The sequence below is a fragment of the Schistocerca cancellata genome, chromosome 10 (genome assembly GCF_023864275.1).
Source record: "Schistocerca cancellata isolate TAMUIC-IGC-003103 chromosome 10, iqSchCanc2.1, whole genome shotgun sequence".
Lineage (NCBI taxonomy): Eukaryota > Metazoa > Arthropoda > Insecta > Orthoptera > Acrididae > Schistocerca > Schistocerca cancellata.
Window position 1 is genome coordinate 224,778,812 of NC_064635.1, and position 20,385 is coordinate 224,799,196.

A 20,385-nucleotide genomic window follows, 5' to 3' on the forward strand; every position below is an offset into this window, starting at 1 on the left:
CTCCCTGTATTTTACCCCTGTTATCATCAGAATTTCAAAGAGTTTATCCAGTCATCATTGTCAAAAGCTCTTTCCAAGTCTAGAAACGCTATAAATATAGCTTTGCTTTCCTTAATTTATCTTCTAAACTAAGTCGTAGGATCAATATTGCCTCGTCTGTTAATACATTTCTCCGAAATCCAAACTGATCTTCCCCGAGGTTTGCTTCTACCAGTTTCTCCAGTCTTCTGTAAATAGTTCGTGTTAGTGTTTTGCAACCAAGACTGATAGTTCAGTAATATTCAAACCTGCCAGCACCTGATTTCTTTGGAATCGGAATTATTGCATTATTTTCGAAGTCTGAGGGTATTTGGCGTGATTCATACATCTTTCACACCAGGTGGAATAGTTTTGTCATGGCTGACTCTTCAGAACGATATCAGCAAATCTGAGGAAATGTCGTGTACACCGGGGTCGTTGTTTCGACTTAGTTCTTCTTCTCTCAGTATCATTTCCCATCTCATCTTCATCTACTTCCCTTCCCTTAAAGTTCTTTTCCTTTGTACAGCCCCTCTACGTACTCCTTCCACATTTCAGTATTCCCTTCTTTGCTTAGCTGTTGATATTCATACAGCTGTTTCTGCAGAGGCACCTTTATTTTTTCTGCAGGCTGTACCTGTCTTAGTTATACATCTTCTAGAAACTTACATTTGATTTCTAGCCATTTTTGTCTAGCGATTGTACACTTCCTGAGAATCTAATTTTTAGAAATTTGTATTGCCTTTCGCCTGTATCATTCGCTGCATTTTAGGGTTGTTGTCTGTTTTTCCGAGTGTTAAGAACCCTTTTTTCACGAACGGGTAGGCGTATGAAGTTGAAATTTATGTCACATACTGAGATGTACAGTCCCCCGGTGGCGTAAAACATCTAAGTTTCTAAGTCAATAGAATGGAAAGATACGGGCAGTTATGTCACATATTTCGATAATCGCAAACTCACTCATCAACCTATAGGGTACTTACAGTTGACTTGGGATCATGAGATTTAGCAAGACACAAGGTTTCACAGTATAAGCAAAGAAAAAATCTGAGTACTGTTAATTTTTAATTAGATCAAATGAAAAAAATTGTCATTTTGCCCGTCTGCCTGTTTGTCAATACCCGTTTTTTTCAGGAACGGGTAGGAGTACGAAGTTCAAATTTGTCGCATAATGACGACTATGGATCCTCGGCGGCGTCAAGATTTTAAGCTTGTATGAAATGATAATTAAATGTAGACCCTAAGAAGCCGACAAACGTTGATATACATCAACGGAGCAGTTAAAAATGGGTGCCCTGACAGGGACTTGAACCCAGGATGTCCTCCTTACATGACAGACGCTCTGTCCATCTGAGCCACCGAGGGGCAGAGGATAGTGCGACTGCAGGGATTTATCCCTCCCACGCTCCCCGCGAGACCCACATTCCCAACTTAATGTCCACACACTACATTCGTAGTGCCCCTGCCTGTTACACTCACTACTCACGGCAGACAATCATACCGAGTCCCGTAAGAGTTCAGGCAATATGTGTGCATCCGCACAGAAGAAGAAGGTCAACGGCCGGTTAGCCTTAACTATATGAGGAGGATATCTGTTCTTTCGGACATAAAAGTATGTAATTAAACCTTCTCTCTTTACATATATAAACCTAAGTGCCCTGTTTGCTTCTCATTGTATGTCCAGACTAGTCTTTGAACTGCTGTAGAGATTTTGCTACTGGCTTGGTATTCCCACGACAGATAATTTGCCAGTATCGATATGGATAACAGGCGCAAATCATCGAGTCTGTCGCTTCCCGTGATGGATATTAGTATCTGCATCATTAAAGTCGTACCGAATCCTCACTGCACTATTGCTACTCTCACTTGGCCAATTTATTATACACTCCTGGAAATTTCTTATTACATGTTCGTGTAGTACGTAAAGAAATATAAATGTTTTAGTTGGACTACTTTTTTCGCTTTGTCATAGATGGCGCTGTAATAGTCGCAAACATATGAGTACGTGGTATCACGTAACATTCCGCCAGTGCGGACGGTATTTGCTTCGTGATACATTACCCGTGTTAAAATGGACCGTTTACCAATTGCGGAAAAGGTCGATATCGTATTGATGTATGGCTACTGTGATCAAAATGCCCAACGGGCGTGTGCTATGTATGCTGCTCGGTATCCTGGACGACATCATCCAAGTGTCCGGACCGCTCGCCGGATAGTTACGTTATTTAAGGAAACAGGAAGTGTTCAGCCACATGTGAAACGTCAACCACGAGCTGCAAACAAATGATGATGCACAAGTACGTGTTTTAGCTGCTGTCGCCGCTAATCTGCACATCAGTAGCAGACAAATGGCGCGAGAATCAGGAATCTAAAAAAACATTGGTGTTGAGAATGCTACATCAACATCGATTGCACCCGTACCATATTTCTATGCACCAGGAATTGCATGGCGACGACTTTGAATGTCGTGTACAGTTCTGCCACTGGGCACAAGAAAAATTACGGGACGATGGCAGATTTTTTGCATGCATTCTATTTAGCGACGAAGTGTCATTCACCAACAGCGGTAACGTAAACCGGCATAATATGTACTATTGGGCAACGGAAAATCCACGATGGCTGCGACAAGCGGAACGTCAGCGACCTTGGCTGGTTAATGTACACTCCTGGAAATTGAAAGAAGAACACCGTGAATTCATTGTCCCAGGAAGGGGAAACTTTATTGACACATTCCTGGAGTCAGATACATCACATGATCACACTGACAGAACCACAGGCAAGTAGACACAGGCAACAGAGCATGCACAATGTCGGCACCAGTACAGTGTATATCCACCTTTCGCAGCAATGCAGGCTGCTATTCTCCCATGGAGACGATCGTAGAGATGCTGGATGTAGTCCTGTGGAACGGCTTGCCATGCCATTTCCACCTGGCGCCTCAGTTGGACCAGCGTTCGTGCTGGACGTGCAGACCGCGTGAGACGACGCTTCATCCAGTCCCAAACATGCTCAATGGGGGACAGATCCGGAGATCTTGCTGGCCAGGGTAGTTGACTTACACCTTCTAGAGCACGTTGGGTGGCACGGGATACATGCGGACGTGCATTGTCCTGTTGGAACAGCAAGTTCCCTTGCCGGTCTAGGAATGGTAGAACGATGGGTTCGATGACGGTTTGGATGTACCGTGCACTATTCAGTGTCCCCTCGACGATCACCAGTGGTGTACGGCCAGTGTAGGAGATCGCTCCCCACACCATGATGCCGGGTGTTGGCCCTGTGTGCCTCGGTCGTATGCAGTCCTGATTGTGGCGCTCACCTGCACGGCGCCAAACACGCATACGACCATCATTGGCACCAAGGCAGAAGCGACTCTCATCGCTGAAGACGACACGTCTCCATTCGTCCCTCCATTCACGCCTGTCGCGACACCACTGGAGGCGGGCTGCACGATGTTGGGGCGTGAGCGGAAGACGGCCTAACGGTGTGCGGGACCGTAGCCCAGCTTCATGGAGACGGTTGCGAATGGTCCTCGCCGATACCCCAGGAGCAACAGTGTCCCTAATTTGCTGGGAAGTGGCGGTGCGGTCCCCTACGGCACTGCGTAGGATCCTACGGTCTTGGCGTGCATCCGTGCGTCGCTGCGGTCCGGTCCCATGTCGACGGGCACGTGCACCTTCCGCCGACCACTGGCGACAACATCGATGTACTGTGGAGACCTCACGCCCCACGTGTTGAGCAATTCGGCGGTACGTCCACCCGGCCTCCCGCATGCCCACTATACGCCCTCGCTCAAAGTCCGTCAACTGCACATACGGTTCACGTCCACGCTGTCGCGGCATGCTACCAGTGTTAAAGACTGCGATGGAGCTCCGTATGCCACGGCAAACTGGCTGACACTGACGGCGGCGGTGCACAAATGCTGCGCAGCTAGCGCCATTCGACGGCCAACACCGCGGTTCCTGGTGTGTCCGCTGTGCCGTGCGTGTGATCATTGCTTGTACAGCCCTCTCGCAGTGTCCGGAGCAAGTATGGTGGGTCTGACACACCGGTGTCAATGTGTTCTTTTTTCCATTTCCAGGAGTGTATTTTGTCATTTCGTCAGTTAAATTCAGCATCTGCGGTGATATCAAAGGGTTTATCTCAGAATTTTTGCGCAGGACTATAAAATTTTTATTCAAAGAAGTGCCACCCTATTTTACAGCCTTGGGGTACGTCTTACAGCTACGTTTTAGCATCAAATTTTCAGTCACCTTTCACGTTCACAGCTGTTGCTGTAAAGCGCCACACTCCACTCAGAGTAATTGGATTGCGAGGCACATAGGCACACTCTGCCACAACCCGTTCCCCACTCCACCGAAACATTATTCACACGTGCTGTTCACATCCAACTGCCCAACACTACAATAGCGAATATGGACTGTGAGAAAATTTTTGCTTTTGACTAACATTGTATCGATAAGTGTGTGAATTTTATATATTTGTTAGCGTTAATATAAAAAATTTTAACTAGTATGTGTTGGCCAATGCCCAAAAAAATTTGCAAAATTTTTTGTGGGGAGCATGGCGGCTATGTAAGTAGGCTGTTTAGGATTTTATCTTGGTAACGCCACGTAGCGCTCTGTATGAAAATCACTGGCTGTGCTGTGTGCAGTCTGTGGCTGGTTGGCATTGTTGGAATATTCGCTATTGTAGTGTTGGGCAGCTGGATGTGAACAGCGCGTAGCGTTACGCAGTTGGAGGTGAGCCGCCAGCAGTGGTGGATGTGGGGAGAGAGATGGCAGAGTTTTGAGAGCGGACGATCTGGACGTGTGTCCGTCAGAAAAACGAAATTAGTAAGACTGGATGTCATGAACTGATATATATATATATATATATATATATATATATATATATATATATATATATATATATATATATATATATAACGAGTTTTGAACACTATTAAGGTAAATATATTGTTTGTTCTCTATCAAAATCTTTCGTTTGCTAACTATGCCTATCAGTAGTTAGTGCCTTCAGTAGTTAGAATCCTTTATTTAGCTCGCAGTATTGGCGCTCGCTGTATTGCAGTAGTTCGAGTATCGAAGATTGTTGTGAGGTAAGTGATTCATGAAAGGTATAGTTTATTGTTACTCACGGTCTTTCTTTTGTATGGATTATTGAAAATCAGATTGCGTTGCGCTAAAAATATTGTCATCAGTTTAGTGATGATCAGAATAAGTAAAGAGAGAAATGTCTGAGTACGTTCAGTTTTGCTCAGCTGTTTGAAAATCAAATAACGTAAGGGGTTTACCAGCACAGTAATTCATAAATTTTTCTAAGGGGAGGTTTCAAAATATTTCTTGCAAGTCAGTAAGTACTGTCATTTTCAAATACTGGGTGATAGTCTGGCTATTTGAGAGTCGTGAACTACGCTGCTTTCTCTTGACCTCTACTGCCTCACCTTCCAGAGGTAGGTGGTTCTTATTCCCACAGCGATTCTTTACAGACAGTAAGCAATACGTGTAGCAAGTTTGTTTGAAATTGATCTGTTGGCATAGGATAAGACGTCATACATACATACATACATACATACGCACACACATACTAGGGGATAGGAAAAATGATGTCAACACATGTACTTACTTGGGAACGGTTTATTAATAAGGGGCCAGAGCACCATTTGCCTGTAATAAGGCTGCGATTCTTCATGGAATATTGGCATATAATGGTTGTTGAGTCTCCAGTGGAATGTTATGACACTCTTCCATCAGAACCTCTTCTAACTCCTGTAGTGACGAGGGAAGCGGGAATCTGCTCCGGAGTCTGCGATCCAACACCGCCCACAAGGGTTGGATAATGTTCAAGTCCGGAGACTGTGCTGGCCAGGGGAAACGCTGCAGTTCAGTTGCATGCTTCTCATACCACGACTGTACTGTCCTGATGGTGTGAATGGGTGCATTGTCGTCCTGAAATATGACATCATTGCTGGGAGACAACATTTGAATTATGAGGTGCAGCTGATCACCTAAAATGTTCACGCAATCGTTGGCTGTAACACGGCCTCTGAGGGTAAGGATGGGACCAGCAGAATACCGTGATATGGCTGCTCACACCATCACACTTCCACCTTCATGCTTAACCGTTGGAATCAAGCAGTCAGGACTGTAGGTTTCTTTTGGCGTACTCCAGACGTAAGCCCGGCCCGATGCTGGAAATAACGAAAACGTTGACTCGTCGGACCATACGGAGTGTTTCCACTGATCAGCCGTCCGGGATTTATGCTCCTGACAGCAAGTTCTTGCGTTGGTTGCCGTCACTAATGGTTTAGGTATAGCACCTCGTCCACGAATATTCGCTTTATGGAGTTCTCGGCGGACAGTGTCGATAGATACGGAGTCTCGAAGATGGCTACTGAGCTCTGCAGTCACTTAAGCCGCCGTAATTTTGTGCTGTTCTGACACAATTCGTGTTAGCGTACGACGATCTCTGCCATTTAGTTTTGATTTCCGCCCACTGTTATGTTTACACGATGATGTGTTTCGATTTTTTGTCTAGGCTGTCATGACTATTGAAACAGTTGCTCTCGAAACATTTAACAAGTTGGCTGTCTTGGTTACCGATGCTCCAGATAATCGAGCCCCCACAATCTGCCCTCTTTGGAACTCTCCTAGGTCTTTCATTGCACGTCGACCTCGGGCTTTGAATTGCAAGTGCGAAGTGTGCACTACTTGTAAACAACCTGCACTGACGCCTGCTCCCTACTGAACACGCACAGGCCAGTGCAACGCGTGCCTTACCTGCAGTGGTGACCGTCAAACACAACCATCCCATTACCACCACTGTACACATTATTTTGCCTATCCGCTGCACATACACTTCTATAATATGTATTGATATAGACAGAGATTTCGATAGCGTTCCTGCTATCTACACTGCGCATCTGCTCTGAACCACTAACCATTTGCATAGACAAACATGCCAGTTTAACGTTTGTTCCCGCGATCTTCATGGTTTTACTATTCTAATGGCCAGGACCGCATATCACACAGTAAACATGCTGTCTTTTATTCCAGAGACATTTCGCGTTATGTTCCAGTATTAGATCAGCAGTTACCGTACCGTATTATTTTTAAGATCGCTTATAATACAGGAGTCAGTGAACTACCGTACACTGATGAGCCAGAACATTATGGCCATCTGCTTAGTAGCTTGTTGGTCCGTCTTTGGAACGAAATATATCACTGATTCTGGGGATCGGGTATCCGACAGTTTGTTGGTACCTTTGTGGAAGTATCTCGTATTAGATGTCTACGCACAGGTCATGTAACTCGCGTAAATAACGGGCCGCTGATCTGCGTACGCGCTGATGGCGCCCGAGATCGGTTCCACCGGATTTACATCAGGCGAATTTGGTCGCCGAGAAATTAACTTGAGTTCACTACACTGTTTCCCAAACCACTGTAGCACCGTTCTGGCTCCGAGACAAGGACGTCCTGCTGGAAGGTGACATCGCCGTCTGGGAAGACAGCAAGCACGTGGTTCGCAGCTGTCAGCGTGTCTTCGATTACTGCCATAACGTAATGCTGCTCCCTCCAGCCTGCGCCCGTGGCGCGCTGCACGTTTCGAGCCGCCGCTCACTTCGATGGCGGCGTTTGTGGAGACGACCATCGACCTAGTCTAGCAAAAAAAAAAAAAAAAAAAAAAAAAAAAAAAGTCATTCATACGAAGAGCCGACACGTTTTCATTGATCGACGGCCGAGTCCCGATGGTCCCATGCCCATTACAATCGCAACTAACGGTGTCGATGGGTCAAGGGTATGAACTTGTAGGCGTTGTCTGCTGCAGAACTCCGTGTCCAACAAGGGACGAGGAACGGTGCGCTCCGGAACACTTGTGCGCGCGCTGGAACTGTGCGCTCCTTCACAGACGCCACAGACCACCGTCTGAGCTGTTTGTTCTTTACAGAGTAGGCAAGCCATAGGACTGCCCGTTCTGTCAAGAGTCGTGGACGCCCAACCATTTAGCTCCAGGTGGTATTTTCACTGTCCTGCCTCTTTCCGAAGACGCTCACGACAGTAGCACGGGAACAACCGAGCAGCTTCGCTTATTACAATGAAATGAATACCCCTAAATGCAGATAGGCGTTGATATAAGTCAACGGGGACAGATGAAAATGTGTGCCCCGACAGGGACTCGAACCTGGCAGACGCTGTAACCATCTGTGCTGCTACCGAGGACACAGAGGACAGTGCGACTGCAGGAACGTACCTCTGGTACGCCTCCCGTGAGACCCACATTCCCAACTTATTGTCCCGCACTATATTCGTAGTGACCCCTGCCCATTATACTCATTACTCGCGGCTTGCTGCCGATTCCCGTAAGAGTTCGGACGTGTCCGAAAGAACATATACTATCCGTATATATATACAGGGTGTTACAAAAACGTACGGACAAACTTTCAGGAAACATTCCTCACACACAAATAAAGAAAAGATGTTATGTGGACATGTGTCCGGAAACGCTTAATTTCCATGTTAGAGCTCATTTTAGTTTGTTCTTCCACCTACGCTCAATGGAGCACGTTATCATGATTTCATACGGGATACTCTACCTGTGCTGCTATGACATGTGCCTTTACAAGTACGACACAACATGTGGTTCATGCACGATGGAGCTCCTGCACATTTCAGTCGAAGTGTTCGTACGCTTCTCAACAACAGATTCGGTGAACGATGGATTGGTAGAGGCGGGCCAATTCCGTGGCCTCCACGCTCTCCTGACCTCAATCCCCTTGACTTCCATTTATGGGGGCTTTTGAAAGCTCTTGTCTACGCAACCCCGGTACCAAATGTAGAGACTCTTCGTACCCTTATTGTGGACGGCTGTGATACAATACGCCATTCTCCAGGGCTGCATCAGCGCATCAGGGATTCCGTGCGACGGAGGGTGGATGGATGTATCCTCGCTAACGGAGGACATTTTGAACATTTCCTGTAACAAAGTGTTTGAAGTCGCGCTGGTACGTTCTGTTGCTGTGTGTTTCCATTCCGTGATTAATGTGATTTGAAGAGAAGTAATAAAATGAGCTCTAACATGGAAAGTAAGCGTTTCTGGACACATGTCCACATAACATATTTTCTTCCTTTGTGTGTGAGGAATGTTTCCTGAAAGTTTGGCCGTACCTTTTTGTAACGCCCTTACCTCATCGGGTTCCCACATTTGCAGCCAGTACCTTACCTTCTCGAGGGTGACCCCCCGTCCGCGCCTGCCCTGCTCACGCACCCTTATTACTGCGTCACGTGCCGGCAGCACCCGGCGCCGTGGTGCAGCCGTCGTAATGCTTTGTCTCACCAGTGCACGTGTTTTAAATACCAGACGTTAATGCATGGTATTCAGTCTTACAGCTTTTTCCAGCAGCACAATAGCGGCGAGGATTCCGACATTGTTTTCTGCACAGAATTATAACTGTTTTGGCTATGTGATTCAAATATACAGGCACACTGTAATTACTAATCTTAGCTACGTAATCAAATCTTCAGTATAAGGAAGTACGTTACAAATCATATTCTTTTTGTAATTTTTCAGAATGGAGCCCCTATGGTGTATTGCCACAAAGGTGAGTAAATTTTGAGTTCAATAATTATATTTAATACAGGTACGCGAGTAAGGCCGTAATAAACCAGAGGCATTTCGATGTTTTCGGGACCTTGAAATATTTGTAAGAAACCACTTTCAATGTCTTTCAAATCATTTCGCAACAGAGTCTCAGCAAAAATATTTTGTCATCAGATATCAAGTAAACAAACTTTGCTAATAGGAAAGACGCGATGAGAATTAGAAGTACTTATGCGCCAACGGAAGGTTACTCGTGCTTTTTGTATATATGTAGATCTTTGTGACGATCTCCAAAATGGTTCAGATCGCTCTGAGCACTATTGGACTCAACATCTGTGGTCATCAGTCCCCTAGAACTTAGAACTACTTAAACCTAACAAACCTAAGGACATCACACACATCCATGCCCGAGGCAGGATTCGAACCTGCGACCGTAGCGGTCACACGGTTCCAGACTGAAGCGCCTAGAACAGCACGGCCACAACGGCCGGCTGTGACGATCTAATTACTTCATTTTCTAGTGTGTAACTCTTACGTACTTACAGAATGTGATTCCACAGTTCTAAATTTCCCCACTTTTACAGCCTGCGCTAGTATTGTAACATCAGTCAGCTAATACAATGATAAATGAAACTTTGTTACTAGCACTGTTGCCAACAAATACCAATGCTGCTCGTGGTGATAGGATGAAGCACTGTACTACACACCGAAACTCCCATTCATTCAAAGAGTGAGATGTGAGTACCACCACCGACGGGTAAACGGGACAGCAGTAAGTCCCCAAATCTGCGTATAATGTGATAAACGTGAAGCGTTTCCGCACAAAATTCTACGCATATGGGCTGAAATCTTCAGGTGCCCACTGCCCGCGTCTCCCGTATCTGACGCTTTTATTAGTCTCTAAGGAGCAAAGAAGATACGAAGAAACTCTCAGACCTTGAATTTATTGCAGAGGGCAAATGATCAAGCCTGTGTGCAAAAATGTGTAGTTCACTAGAGGTCTTCTCTTGCATGATTATGAGTGTGCCTTCAGTGACAAACAGTCATAGCAATCGTCGTTGATTGAAGTTCTTTCGAATAGCTTCTCAGTCTGGACCTCCAGTCTTCCACACTATGACTGCTTGTTAAGTGTAGTGGAGAAGGCTAGGAAAACATTATGGCTACATTCTGTTACAAAGGCAAATTCGATACGAGGGTAATCGCAAAAGTAAGGTCTCCTAGTTTTTTTAAGTACATAGACCTGTTTATTTCTACCATCGTTTACATCCGTTTACAGCTTCAACATTTAGCTATTTTTCGACATAATCACCATTTCTGTCGATGCATTTTTGTAGACGCTGTGGCAGTTTTTGTACGGCCATGTCATACCAGCTCGCCGCCATGCTGTTCGGAAACGCCGCCGCGGTGGTATAGCGGTTCTGGCGCTGCAGTCCGGAACCGCGGGACTGCTGCGGTCGCAGGTTCGAATCCTGCCTCGGGCATGGGTGTGTGTGGTGTCCTTAGGTTAGTTAGGTTTAAGTAGTTCTAAGTTCTAGGGGACTTATGACCTAAGATGTTGAGTCCCATAGTGCTCAGAGCCATTTGAGCCATTGTTCGGAAACTTTTGAACCTCTTCATTGACCTCCTCGTCGGAGCTAAATCGCTTTCCGGCCAAGTGGTCTTTTAACCTAGGTACATAATGCCTCACACACCCTATAATCCTGACTTGGCGCCCAGTGACCATCACCTATGTTCCACTGAAACTGTTGCAGGAGAGCAACGGTTTGCCGAGCGATGTGTGGGCGAGCGTTTTCATGGAGAATGTGTCCGCCCTTGCTCAACACTTCTCCGGTTCTGAATTGCCCGTTTGAGTTTTTTCACCGTCTCACAGTACCTGTCAGCGTTAATTGTGCCCGCAGCGATTCAACTTCGACGACGAGGTGAAAGAAGAGCTTAATAACTTTCTGAACAGCATGGCGGCGAGCTGGTATGACACGGGCATACAAACACTGCCACAGCGTCTACAAAAATGCATCGACAGAAATGGTGATTATGTCGAAAAATAGCTAAATGTTCAAGCTGTAAACTGATGTAAACCATTGTAGAAATAAACAGGTCTATGTACTTATAAAGAAATAGGAGACATTACTTTTGGGATTACTTTCGTAGGTTGCTGTGGACAAGACGTGTTGTCCATTTGAAACCTTTAGCACAATTGCTTCGGAACATGATGTTCTTCAGCTAGCAGAGATAAGCATTAGGTGGCACAGAAACTAACGCCCGGAACTGACTACTGCTGTCACAGGCTGGTCCTAGTCAACTTCATCAACAAAATAGAACGTGAAAATGTGAAACTTCTCTGAGACTAAACTTCAAACAAATCATACACAGCCCAAGAACAATCATGAACACAAGAGAAAGGAAAAATTACGTTAACATTCGGGAGTGTACAGGAACATAACCGAGAGGGTACAATTTTAAATTCGCAATACTTTATTACAGTATTTTACGCCAAATAAATAGCTATGACCCGAAAACGGTTGCTACAAAGGCTGTCAGAAACGGGCACAATACTCCTGCAGGCCAGAAGCTATGCAGACAGCGGCCGGCTGCCCTACCATGAACACTGTGACTACAGGGTGGTGCAGGGAACTTCTAAAACAATCAACAAACGTACACGTGACAACAAATATGATGATTCCACAAGCCCACAACCCGCCCCGAGCCGGAGATTGTACACCACAGTGACAATTATGATTAAAAATATCTTCATAAATAACAACACTTTTAGAACCCAACTCTAAATAAAATATACACACTGAATGGACCATTTATGTATTGAGGGGATAACTACAGTGTGCTGGACAGGGACCTTGACAACTGGTTCGGCGGACCAAACGGGCTGGCGCAGTGGTCAGCACACTGGACTCACGTTCGGGAGGACGACGGTTCAAACCCGCGTCCGGCCATCCTGATTTACACTGCTGGCCATTAAAATTGCTACACCAAGAAGAAATGCAGATGGTAAACGGGTATTCATCGGACAGATATATTATCCTAGAACTGACATGCGATTACATTTTCACGTCGTCGAACTGTTCGTGCAGATGGTTGTTGTCTTGCAAACGTCCCCATCTGTTGACTCAGGGATCGACACGTGCCTGCACGATCCGTTACAGCCGTGCGGATAAGATGCCTGTCATCTCGACTGCTAGTGATACGAGGCCGTTGGGATCTAGCACGGCGTTCCATATTACCCTCCTGAACCCACCGGTTCCATATTCTGCTAAAATTCATTGGATCTCGATCAACGCGAGCAACAATGTCGCGATACGGTAAGCCTCAATCGTGATAGGCTACAATCCGACCTTTATCAAAGTCGGAAACGTGATGGTAGGCATTTCTCCTCCTCACACGAGGCATCACAACAACGTTTCACCAGGCAACGCCGGTCGCCACCGGCGCCAACCTTGTGTGAATGCTCTGAAAAGCTAATCATTTGCATATCATAGCATTTTCTTCCTGTCGCTTAAATTTCGCGTCTGTACCACGTCAAGTTCGTGATGTAGCAATTTTAATGGCCAGCAGTGTAGCTTTTCAGTGATTTCCCTAAATCGCTCCAGGCAAATGCTGGGATGGCTCCTTTTGAAATGGCACTGCCGACACCCTTCCCTGCCCTTTCCTACTCCTATTAGACCGATGACCTCGCTGTTTGTCTCCTTCCCCCAACAAAGCTACCCACAACCCAACCCCCAACCGGTTCGGCGATGCGCCTTGTCCTGCAGGTCGGCTGTAGTCGTGCATGCGCTTCTTTTTTCTTTACAGCAGTGTACGAATTTTCCGTGTGTTCGTTATGGAAACGTACCAACGCGCTCTTCTCGTTTCTCCAAATGGCCATAATCCGCTTGGCAATCGAGCTGGCGAGAGACAACAGGCTGTGAATCGTGGATGTTGCCGACAGCTGTGAAAATGGTTTAGGGTTTTAGACTTCATTTATTCACTGTTGGTTTGTCCTGTAGAAATCAATGCTGTAGGAAATAGGAGATAATGAAATGGAGCGGAGTTGCCCAACCCTGGTCCCCAAAACAATAAATTCAGTAGTGAAAAAAAGGAACTGGAGTGGCCTCACACAGGATGCCAAAAATGATTAAAAAAATATTAACACAAGTCTAACACGGATTTCTTCTTATGGGGCAGCCGAAAACACAGATTTGAATGGTATCTTCCAGCAGGCATAGCATTTCAATATCAGAAACGTGTAGTGTTAATGTTTCCCAAAGAATTAATGACCATGTGTATAGTGTCGACCATACTACATGCCCAGTAATCATCGATCCGAGCAGTATCCACAATGATGAATCCGTACCTCGTTAAAGAAAGCTATATCGTACCTTTTTCAAACTGACAAATATATTCTGCAACTCCTCTTACAGTGGCCCATTAATGGAAAACAAATAGCTCACACCATTTGTGTTGTGTAGACTTGTCAACTTCTGAACTCTAAATTTAAGTAAGTATAACACTGGATATTAAATATGAATAGTTTTAAATTATTCAATCCATAGTAATTCCTACGTTTTCATTCCTTAGATATTAGAGAGGATTCTGGATGATTGTGAGTCAGGATTAAGACACCAAATTTATAGTCAAGACTGGAGTGACTTTAAAAACAGTATTTCCTTTAGTTCACTCTTATGTGTAAGATTATTAATGTATGTCTTGCTTTATGTGTGAAGATTTTCTATCTCAAACTTATTCCGAAACAGGTTTACGCCATTCATTATCTTCTGGGTTGTCAACCAACCACTCATGCCAAGTGTAACCAGTTGTTATTGTTCTTTCAAAGGGTTCCAAATACTTTGGCATGTGGTCTCATACTACATATGTAAGCATAAACTGAGGCAGTTCGCAAAAGAATTGCTTGGCTGTATTACCTTCTGGATAATACTTTGAAATTAAATTTTTTCTCATCCCTTTGTTCCAGAGAAAATATGCCCCCTCGTCACTTGTAAATTGTGTGCCATTGTCTGAGAGCAGCTCCTTAGGCTTGCCAGCTATTGCCAAATGGTCAGCTCATATGAATCTAACGACAGACTCGTCACATTCCTGATTGCATACAGTCGTAAATACTTGTTAAGCACAGCGTAAAATGCTACCGCATCTCGAATTCTAGCCTTAGATTGTGGAAGAGGTCTATACATACCTATGGCAAAGCACTATTTTTATTTGTGTGGAATGATAGAGTACAATTTTGCCCTGCATCAGAAGCTTGTGGCTTCTGTTTTATCACGAATCAAGCAGGTTTTGATCATGTGTTGAATTCAGTATGACATGTTGGGAAAGTAGCAGTACTCACTGAGTCTGTCTGTAAACTTTATGCCAAAGTGACCCTTTGCTATGCGTGTGTGCCAAATCAGATTTTTTATGGCCGTTGCTCAGTATATGGATTTCTCTGATAGTACAATATCTTCTATCAAATAGTGGGATGTCAGTTGTGCATGATTCTCTACTATCAGTTTTCCTTTACATTGTTCCATGAAGGATCATTGACTTGCAGATGCGACGCATTCGTGCAAAGATCAAGAAAATGTAGCTGATGTGTTTTATCTTTCATGACCAACAACTGTACATCGCTTTGATGATGATAATGATGATGTTTGGTTTGTGGGGCGCTCAACTGCGCGGTTATCAGCGCCCGTACAATTACCCAATCTTTGCTCAGTTCAATTTCGCCACTTTCCTGGATGATGATGAAATGATGAGGACAACACAAACACCCAGTCATCTCGAGGCAGGTGAAAATCCCTGACCCCGCCGGGAATCGAACCCGGGACCCCGTGCTCGGGAAGCGAGAACGCTACCGCGAGACCACGAGCGGCGGACGTACATCGCTTTCATTGTATGTATTGTGGGTGATGTCTTATAATCCTTGTGGGAGCCTCGTAAATGCATCAGTGACCACATTGTCTGTTCCTTTCACGCACACTATCTCAAAGTCATATTCTTGTTGTGACAGTGAGCAACACACCAAGCGGAAAGTTTAAGGATATGAGGTTACTGTATAGTTTGACGTAGTGTCGCACTAAATAATAGTGGCAGCACTGGAATGCTCCCACCATCGCAAATGCTTCTAGTTTGATTGTGGAATAAGCCTACTTACAATTATTTAAGACGCAGTTCACAAAACTGATTGTCCATACCATAGTTTTACTATCCTCTTGATTAGAATGGAATAGGCGGCATTCTACTCCTACTTTTGAAGCATCAAGTCTATGCAAAGGTCTAAGACTAATGACAGGATGAAACAACACCCGTCCTTCAGACAAGCTGGCCTTGATCTTGTTAAAAGGCACCTGGCACTAAGGTGACCAATGTCATTGTGCCTCGTACTTCAATAGAGTTTTCACTGCAGTCCTGTTGAGAGCCAGGTCTACAAAACGTCCACAAAAAGAACAATCTCCTAGAGATGACTTGAGTACTTTCTTTGTTTGAGGACGTGTCAAATTGATGATTGCTTTTATTTTCTATCAAGCAAAATGGCCAAAAAATTTAGTTCAGTCTGCCCAGTCTCAGATTTCTGAAAACTTCTAGTAACACCTGTTTCCCTAAAGGTTTGTAATAGTTTTTTTACTGAGGGTAAGATACTCTGTTTAGGCAGCAGTGGCAATTAACAGATCATCCATGTAGAGTGTAACTTGATACAGAAGTTCAGGTTAACGTACCAACTCCAGAACTATGACAAGTACAACAGAGCTAACAGAGATACCAAACGGCAAGATTTTAAACTGACAGCTCCTACCAGCAAAAACAAAGTCAGTTTATTTCTGCATATTCTTACCCGTAAGAGGCACTTAAAACAATACTGCTCACATACATTGTTCCATGAAATTTTTGTAGCAGCTCTCCTCGATTTTTAGGCTTCGTCCTGGCTGGTACCAATATTTTACTCAAAACTTTAGCATCGACCGCCAGACGTATTTTACAACCAGGCTTAGCTACTGATAAACGTGGACTTGCATAAGGACTGCTTGATGGTTCGATGATTCTCCAATGCAACATCTGGTTCATTTACTTTGAGACGGCAGGTCGTTTTTTCCCCCACAGAATGGAATATGACAGCTGGATGAATAGCTTGTGAGATACTATTTCTAGTTTGCACTCATAACAGTTAGCCTAATTATTCCAGGCTTTTCCTAAAAAAGATCACTGCTTGTGGACAGAACACCCGGCAGATCCACTGTCTGGTGGTCGTCAATATGACGCGATTCATACGCTTTGTACTCAGCGGCAGTTATTGTATCATTGACACAGCAAGTATTTAAGCTACTAAGATTGAAAACCCAACGAAAGGATAATGTTCGACGAGTCTGGGTATCGAATGTCAGAGGCTTGTTGTGGTAGGGAAACTAGAAAATCTGAAAAGGGAAATGCCAAGGCTCAATCTAGATATAGTAAGGATCAGTGAAGTGAAATGGAAAGAAGACAATGATCTCTGGTCAGATGAGAACAAGGTAATATCAACAGCAGCAGAAAATGGCATAACGAGCGTAGGATTCGCTATGAATAGGCAGGTAGGAGAGAGTGTGTTACTGTGAACACTTGAGTGACAGGGTTCTTCTTATCAGAATCGACAGAAAACCAATGCCTTCGACAGTTCAGGTATACCTGCCGACGTCGCAAGCTGTAGATGAAGAGATAGAGAAAGTGTATGAGGATATTGAAAGGGTAACACAGTATGTAAAGGGAGATGAAAATTTAATAGTCATGGGGAACTGGAATGCAGTTAAAGGGGAAGAAGTAGAAGAAAAGGTTGTAGGAGAATATGGGCTTGGGACAAGGAATGAGAGATGAGACAGATTAAATGAGTTCCTGTAATAAATTTCAGCTACTAATAGCAAACACTCTCTTCAAGAATCACAAGAGGAGGAGGCATACTTGGAAAAGGTTGGGTGATACAGGAAGATTTCAGTTAGATTACATCATGGTCAGACAGAGATTCAGAAATCGGATACTGGATTGTAAGGCGTACCCAGGGGCAGATGTAGCCTCATATCACAATATAGTAGTGATGAAGAGTAAGTTGAAGAGACTAGTCGAGAAGATCCGATACGCAAAGAAGTGCGATACGGAAGTACTAAGGGATCACGAGATACGCTTGAAGTTCTCTAGGGCTATAGATACAGCAATAAGGAATAGCTCAGTAAGCAGTACAGATGAATAACAATGGACATCCCTAAAAAGGGCCATCACAGAAGTTGGAAAGCAAATCATAGGTTGAAAGAAGGTAACTGCAAAGAACACTTGGGTAATAGAAGAAACACTTCAGTTAATCGATGAAAGAAGAAAGTACAAAAATGTTCAGGGAAATTCAGGAAGGCAGAAATACAACTCACTGAGGAATTAAATAAATAGGAAGTGCAGGAAAACTAAGACAAATTGGTTGCCTGGAAAGTATGAAGAAATCGAAAAAGAAATGATTGTCGGAAGCACTGACTCTGCATATAAGAAAGGCAAAGCAACCTTCGGTGAAATTAAAAGCAAGGACGGTAACATCAAGAGTTAAATGCAGAGGAGAGAGGGGATAGGTGGAGAAAGTACATTGAAGGCCTGTATGAGGGAGAAGATTTGTCAAGTGTGGCAGAAGAAGAGATTGGTGATACAGTATTAGAATCAGAATTTATGAGAGATTTGGAGGACTTAAGATCAAATAAGGCAGAAGGGACAGATAACAGAATTTCTAAAATCGTTGGTGGAAGTGCCATCGAAATGACTATTCAGGTCCATACGCTCGATACAATCTGAAACAGGACTCGTTCGACCAGGCAACACGTTTCGAGTCGTCAACAGTTCAGTGACGTTGCCGGTGGGGCCGGGGGACGCGCAAAGCTTTGTGTCGTGCAGTCATCAAGGGTGCACGAGTGGGCCTCCGGCTCCGAAAGCCCACGTCGATGATGTTTTGTTGAATGGTTCGCACGCTGACACTTCTTGATGACCCAGGATTGACATCAGTAGCAATTTGCGAAAAGGTTGCCTTTCTGTCACGTTGAACGATTCTCTTCAGTCGTTGTTGGTCCGCTTCTTGGAGGATCTTTATCTGGCCGCAGCGATGTCGGAGGGTTGATGTGTTACTCGAATCCTGATATTCGCGATACACTCGTGAAATGGTCGTACGGGAAAATCCCTACTTCATGGCTGCCTCAGAGGTGCTGTGTCCCATCGGTCGTGCCCGGCCAAAACATCACTTTCAACCTCACTTAAATCTTGATATTCTGCCATTGTAGCAGCAGTAAACGATCTAACAACTGTCCCAGACACTTGTCGTCTCGCATTAGGCGTTGCCGACTGCAACACCGTATCCTGCCTGTTTACGTATCTGTCTATTTTAATATGCATGCCTATACCAGATTCTTTGGCGCTTCAATGTAATTATTAGCGAAATCCGTAGAGTCAGCTCTAGGTAGCTGAGTGGTCAGCGCGACGGGATGTCAATCCTCAGGGCCCGGGTTCGATTCCCGCTGGGTCGGAGATTTTCTCCGCTCAGGGACTAGGTGTTGTGTTGTAGTAATGATCATCATTTTTCATCCCCATCGACGCGCGAGACGCCGAAATGGCGTCAAATCTAAAGACTTGCACCCGGCGAACGGTCTACCCGACGGGAGGCCCTAGTCACACGAAAAAGGTTCAAATGGCTCTGAGCACTAAGGGACTTAACATCTATGGTCATCAGTCCCCTAGAACTTAGAACTAGTTAAACCTAACTAACCTAAGGACATCACACAACACCCAGTCATCACGAGGCAGAGAAAATCCCTGATAGTCACACGACATTTACATTTTTTACCAGAATGGAAATAAACGACTAACAGGAATAAAAGGTAAGAAAGAGAGTGAAGTGCAGTGACGTACGTTAGAAGAAGAGGAGTGGGACTGCACTTTGGCACACTTAAGAACAATAACATGTTTTTCATTTTTACAAACATATATATGTTTTTTATATCAGCGTCTTCAGAAAGATGTGAACTAAAAAATGAACTTTTTTGAAAAATCTTTTATTCTTAATTTTTGGCCTGCTATCTCAAACACTCCAAGGGGGGAGGGGGGGGGGTGCACCACTATAAAGTTTTTGTCTCAGTTGGGAAATATCGTAGATCCGGGGCTGCAAATAAAATGTACGAGTTATGTTATACTAGAGTTGTGCGTGGGGTGGTATGCAGCGCCGCTTAGCTGAGCTGTGCTGTTGCAGCCGAGGTGCCGGAGATCCCGCCGGGCTACCACTACCTGCGGGGCTACGCTCTCATCAAGCTGCACCGCACGCTGAAGCCGTGGTCGGCGGCGAAGAAGACCTGCGAGCAGGAGGGCGCGCAGCTGGCCTCCCCGACCAACCGCCTCGCCTTCGACGGGCTGAAGCAGATGTTCGTCAAAGTGCCAGGTGTGCACTGGGGCAACCTCGGAATCACCGACCAGTCCGACGAAGGTGTATTCGTGGGAATGGATGGTAATTTCTTTTGCAATTTAATTATTACACACTAATGAGCCAAAAAATTATGACCACTGCCCACCGCGAGCTTCCAGGTGCTGTTGCTGGCACGTGACACAGTAACGATAGAATGTAAGCAGGTAAGAGAGGACTGGGCAGTCATTGTAACGAACATACGGGGCAGAAATTAGGAAATCCACTGACGTCAGGGACAGTGAAGTGGTTGAGGGATGGTGAAGTGGTTGAGGGACAGTGAAGTGGTTGAGGGACAGTGAAGTGGTTGAGAGATGGTGAAGTGGTTGAGGGATGGTGAA

At 44.9% G+C, this 20,385-nt stretch overlaps 1 protein-coding gene across 1 annotated transcript in view; it reads left to right on the forward strand.

Annotated features, from left to right (window-relative positions):
* LOC126106477 (mannose-binding protein C-like) overlaps positions 1 to 20,385 on the forward strand; it is a 98,603-nt gene that overhangs the window by 46,625 nt on the left and 31,593 nt on the right. The window contains exons 3-4 of the mRNA XM_049912777.1: positions 9,586 to 9,616; positions 19,838 to 20,089. Of these exons, the coding sequence (XP_049768734.1) occupies positions 9,586 to 9,616; positions 19,838 to 20,089 (283 nt within the window). The remainder of the gene's footprint in view (positions 1 to 9,585; positions 9,617 to 19,837; positions 20,090 to 20,385) is intronic.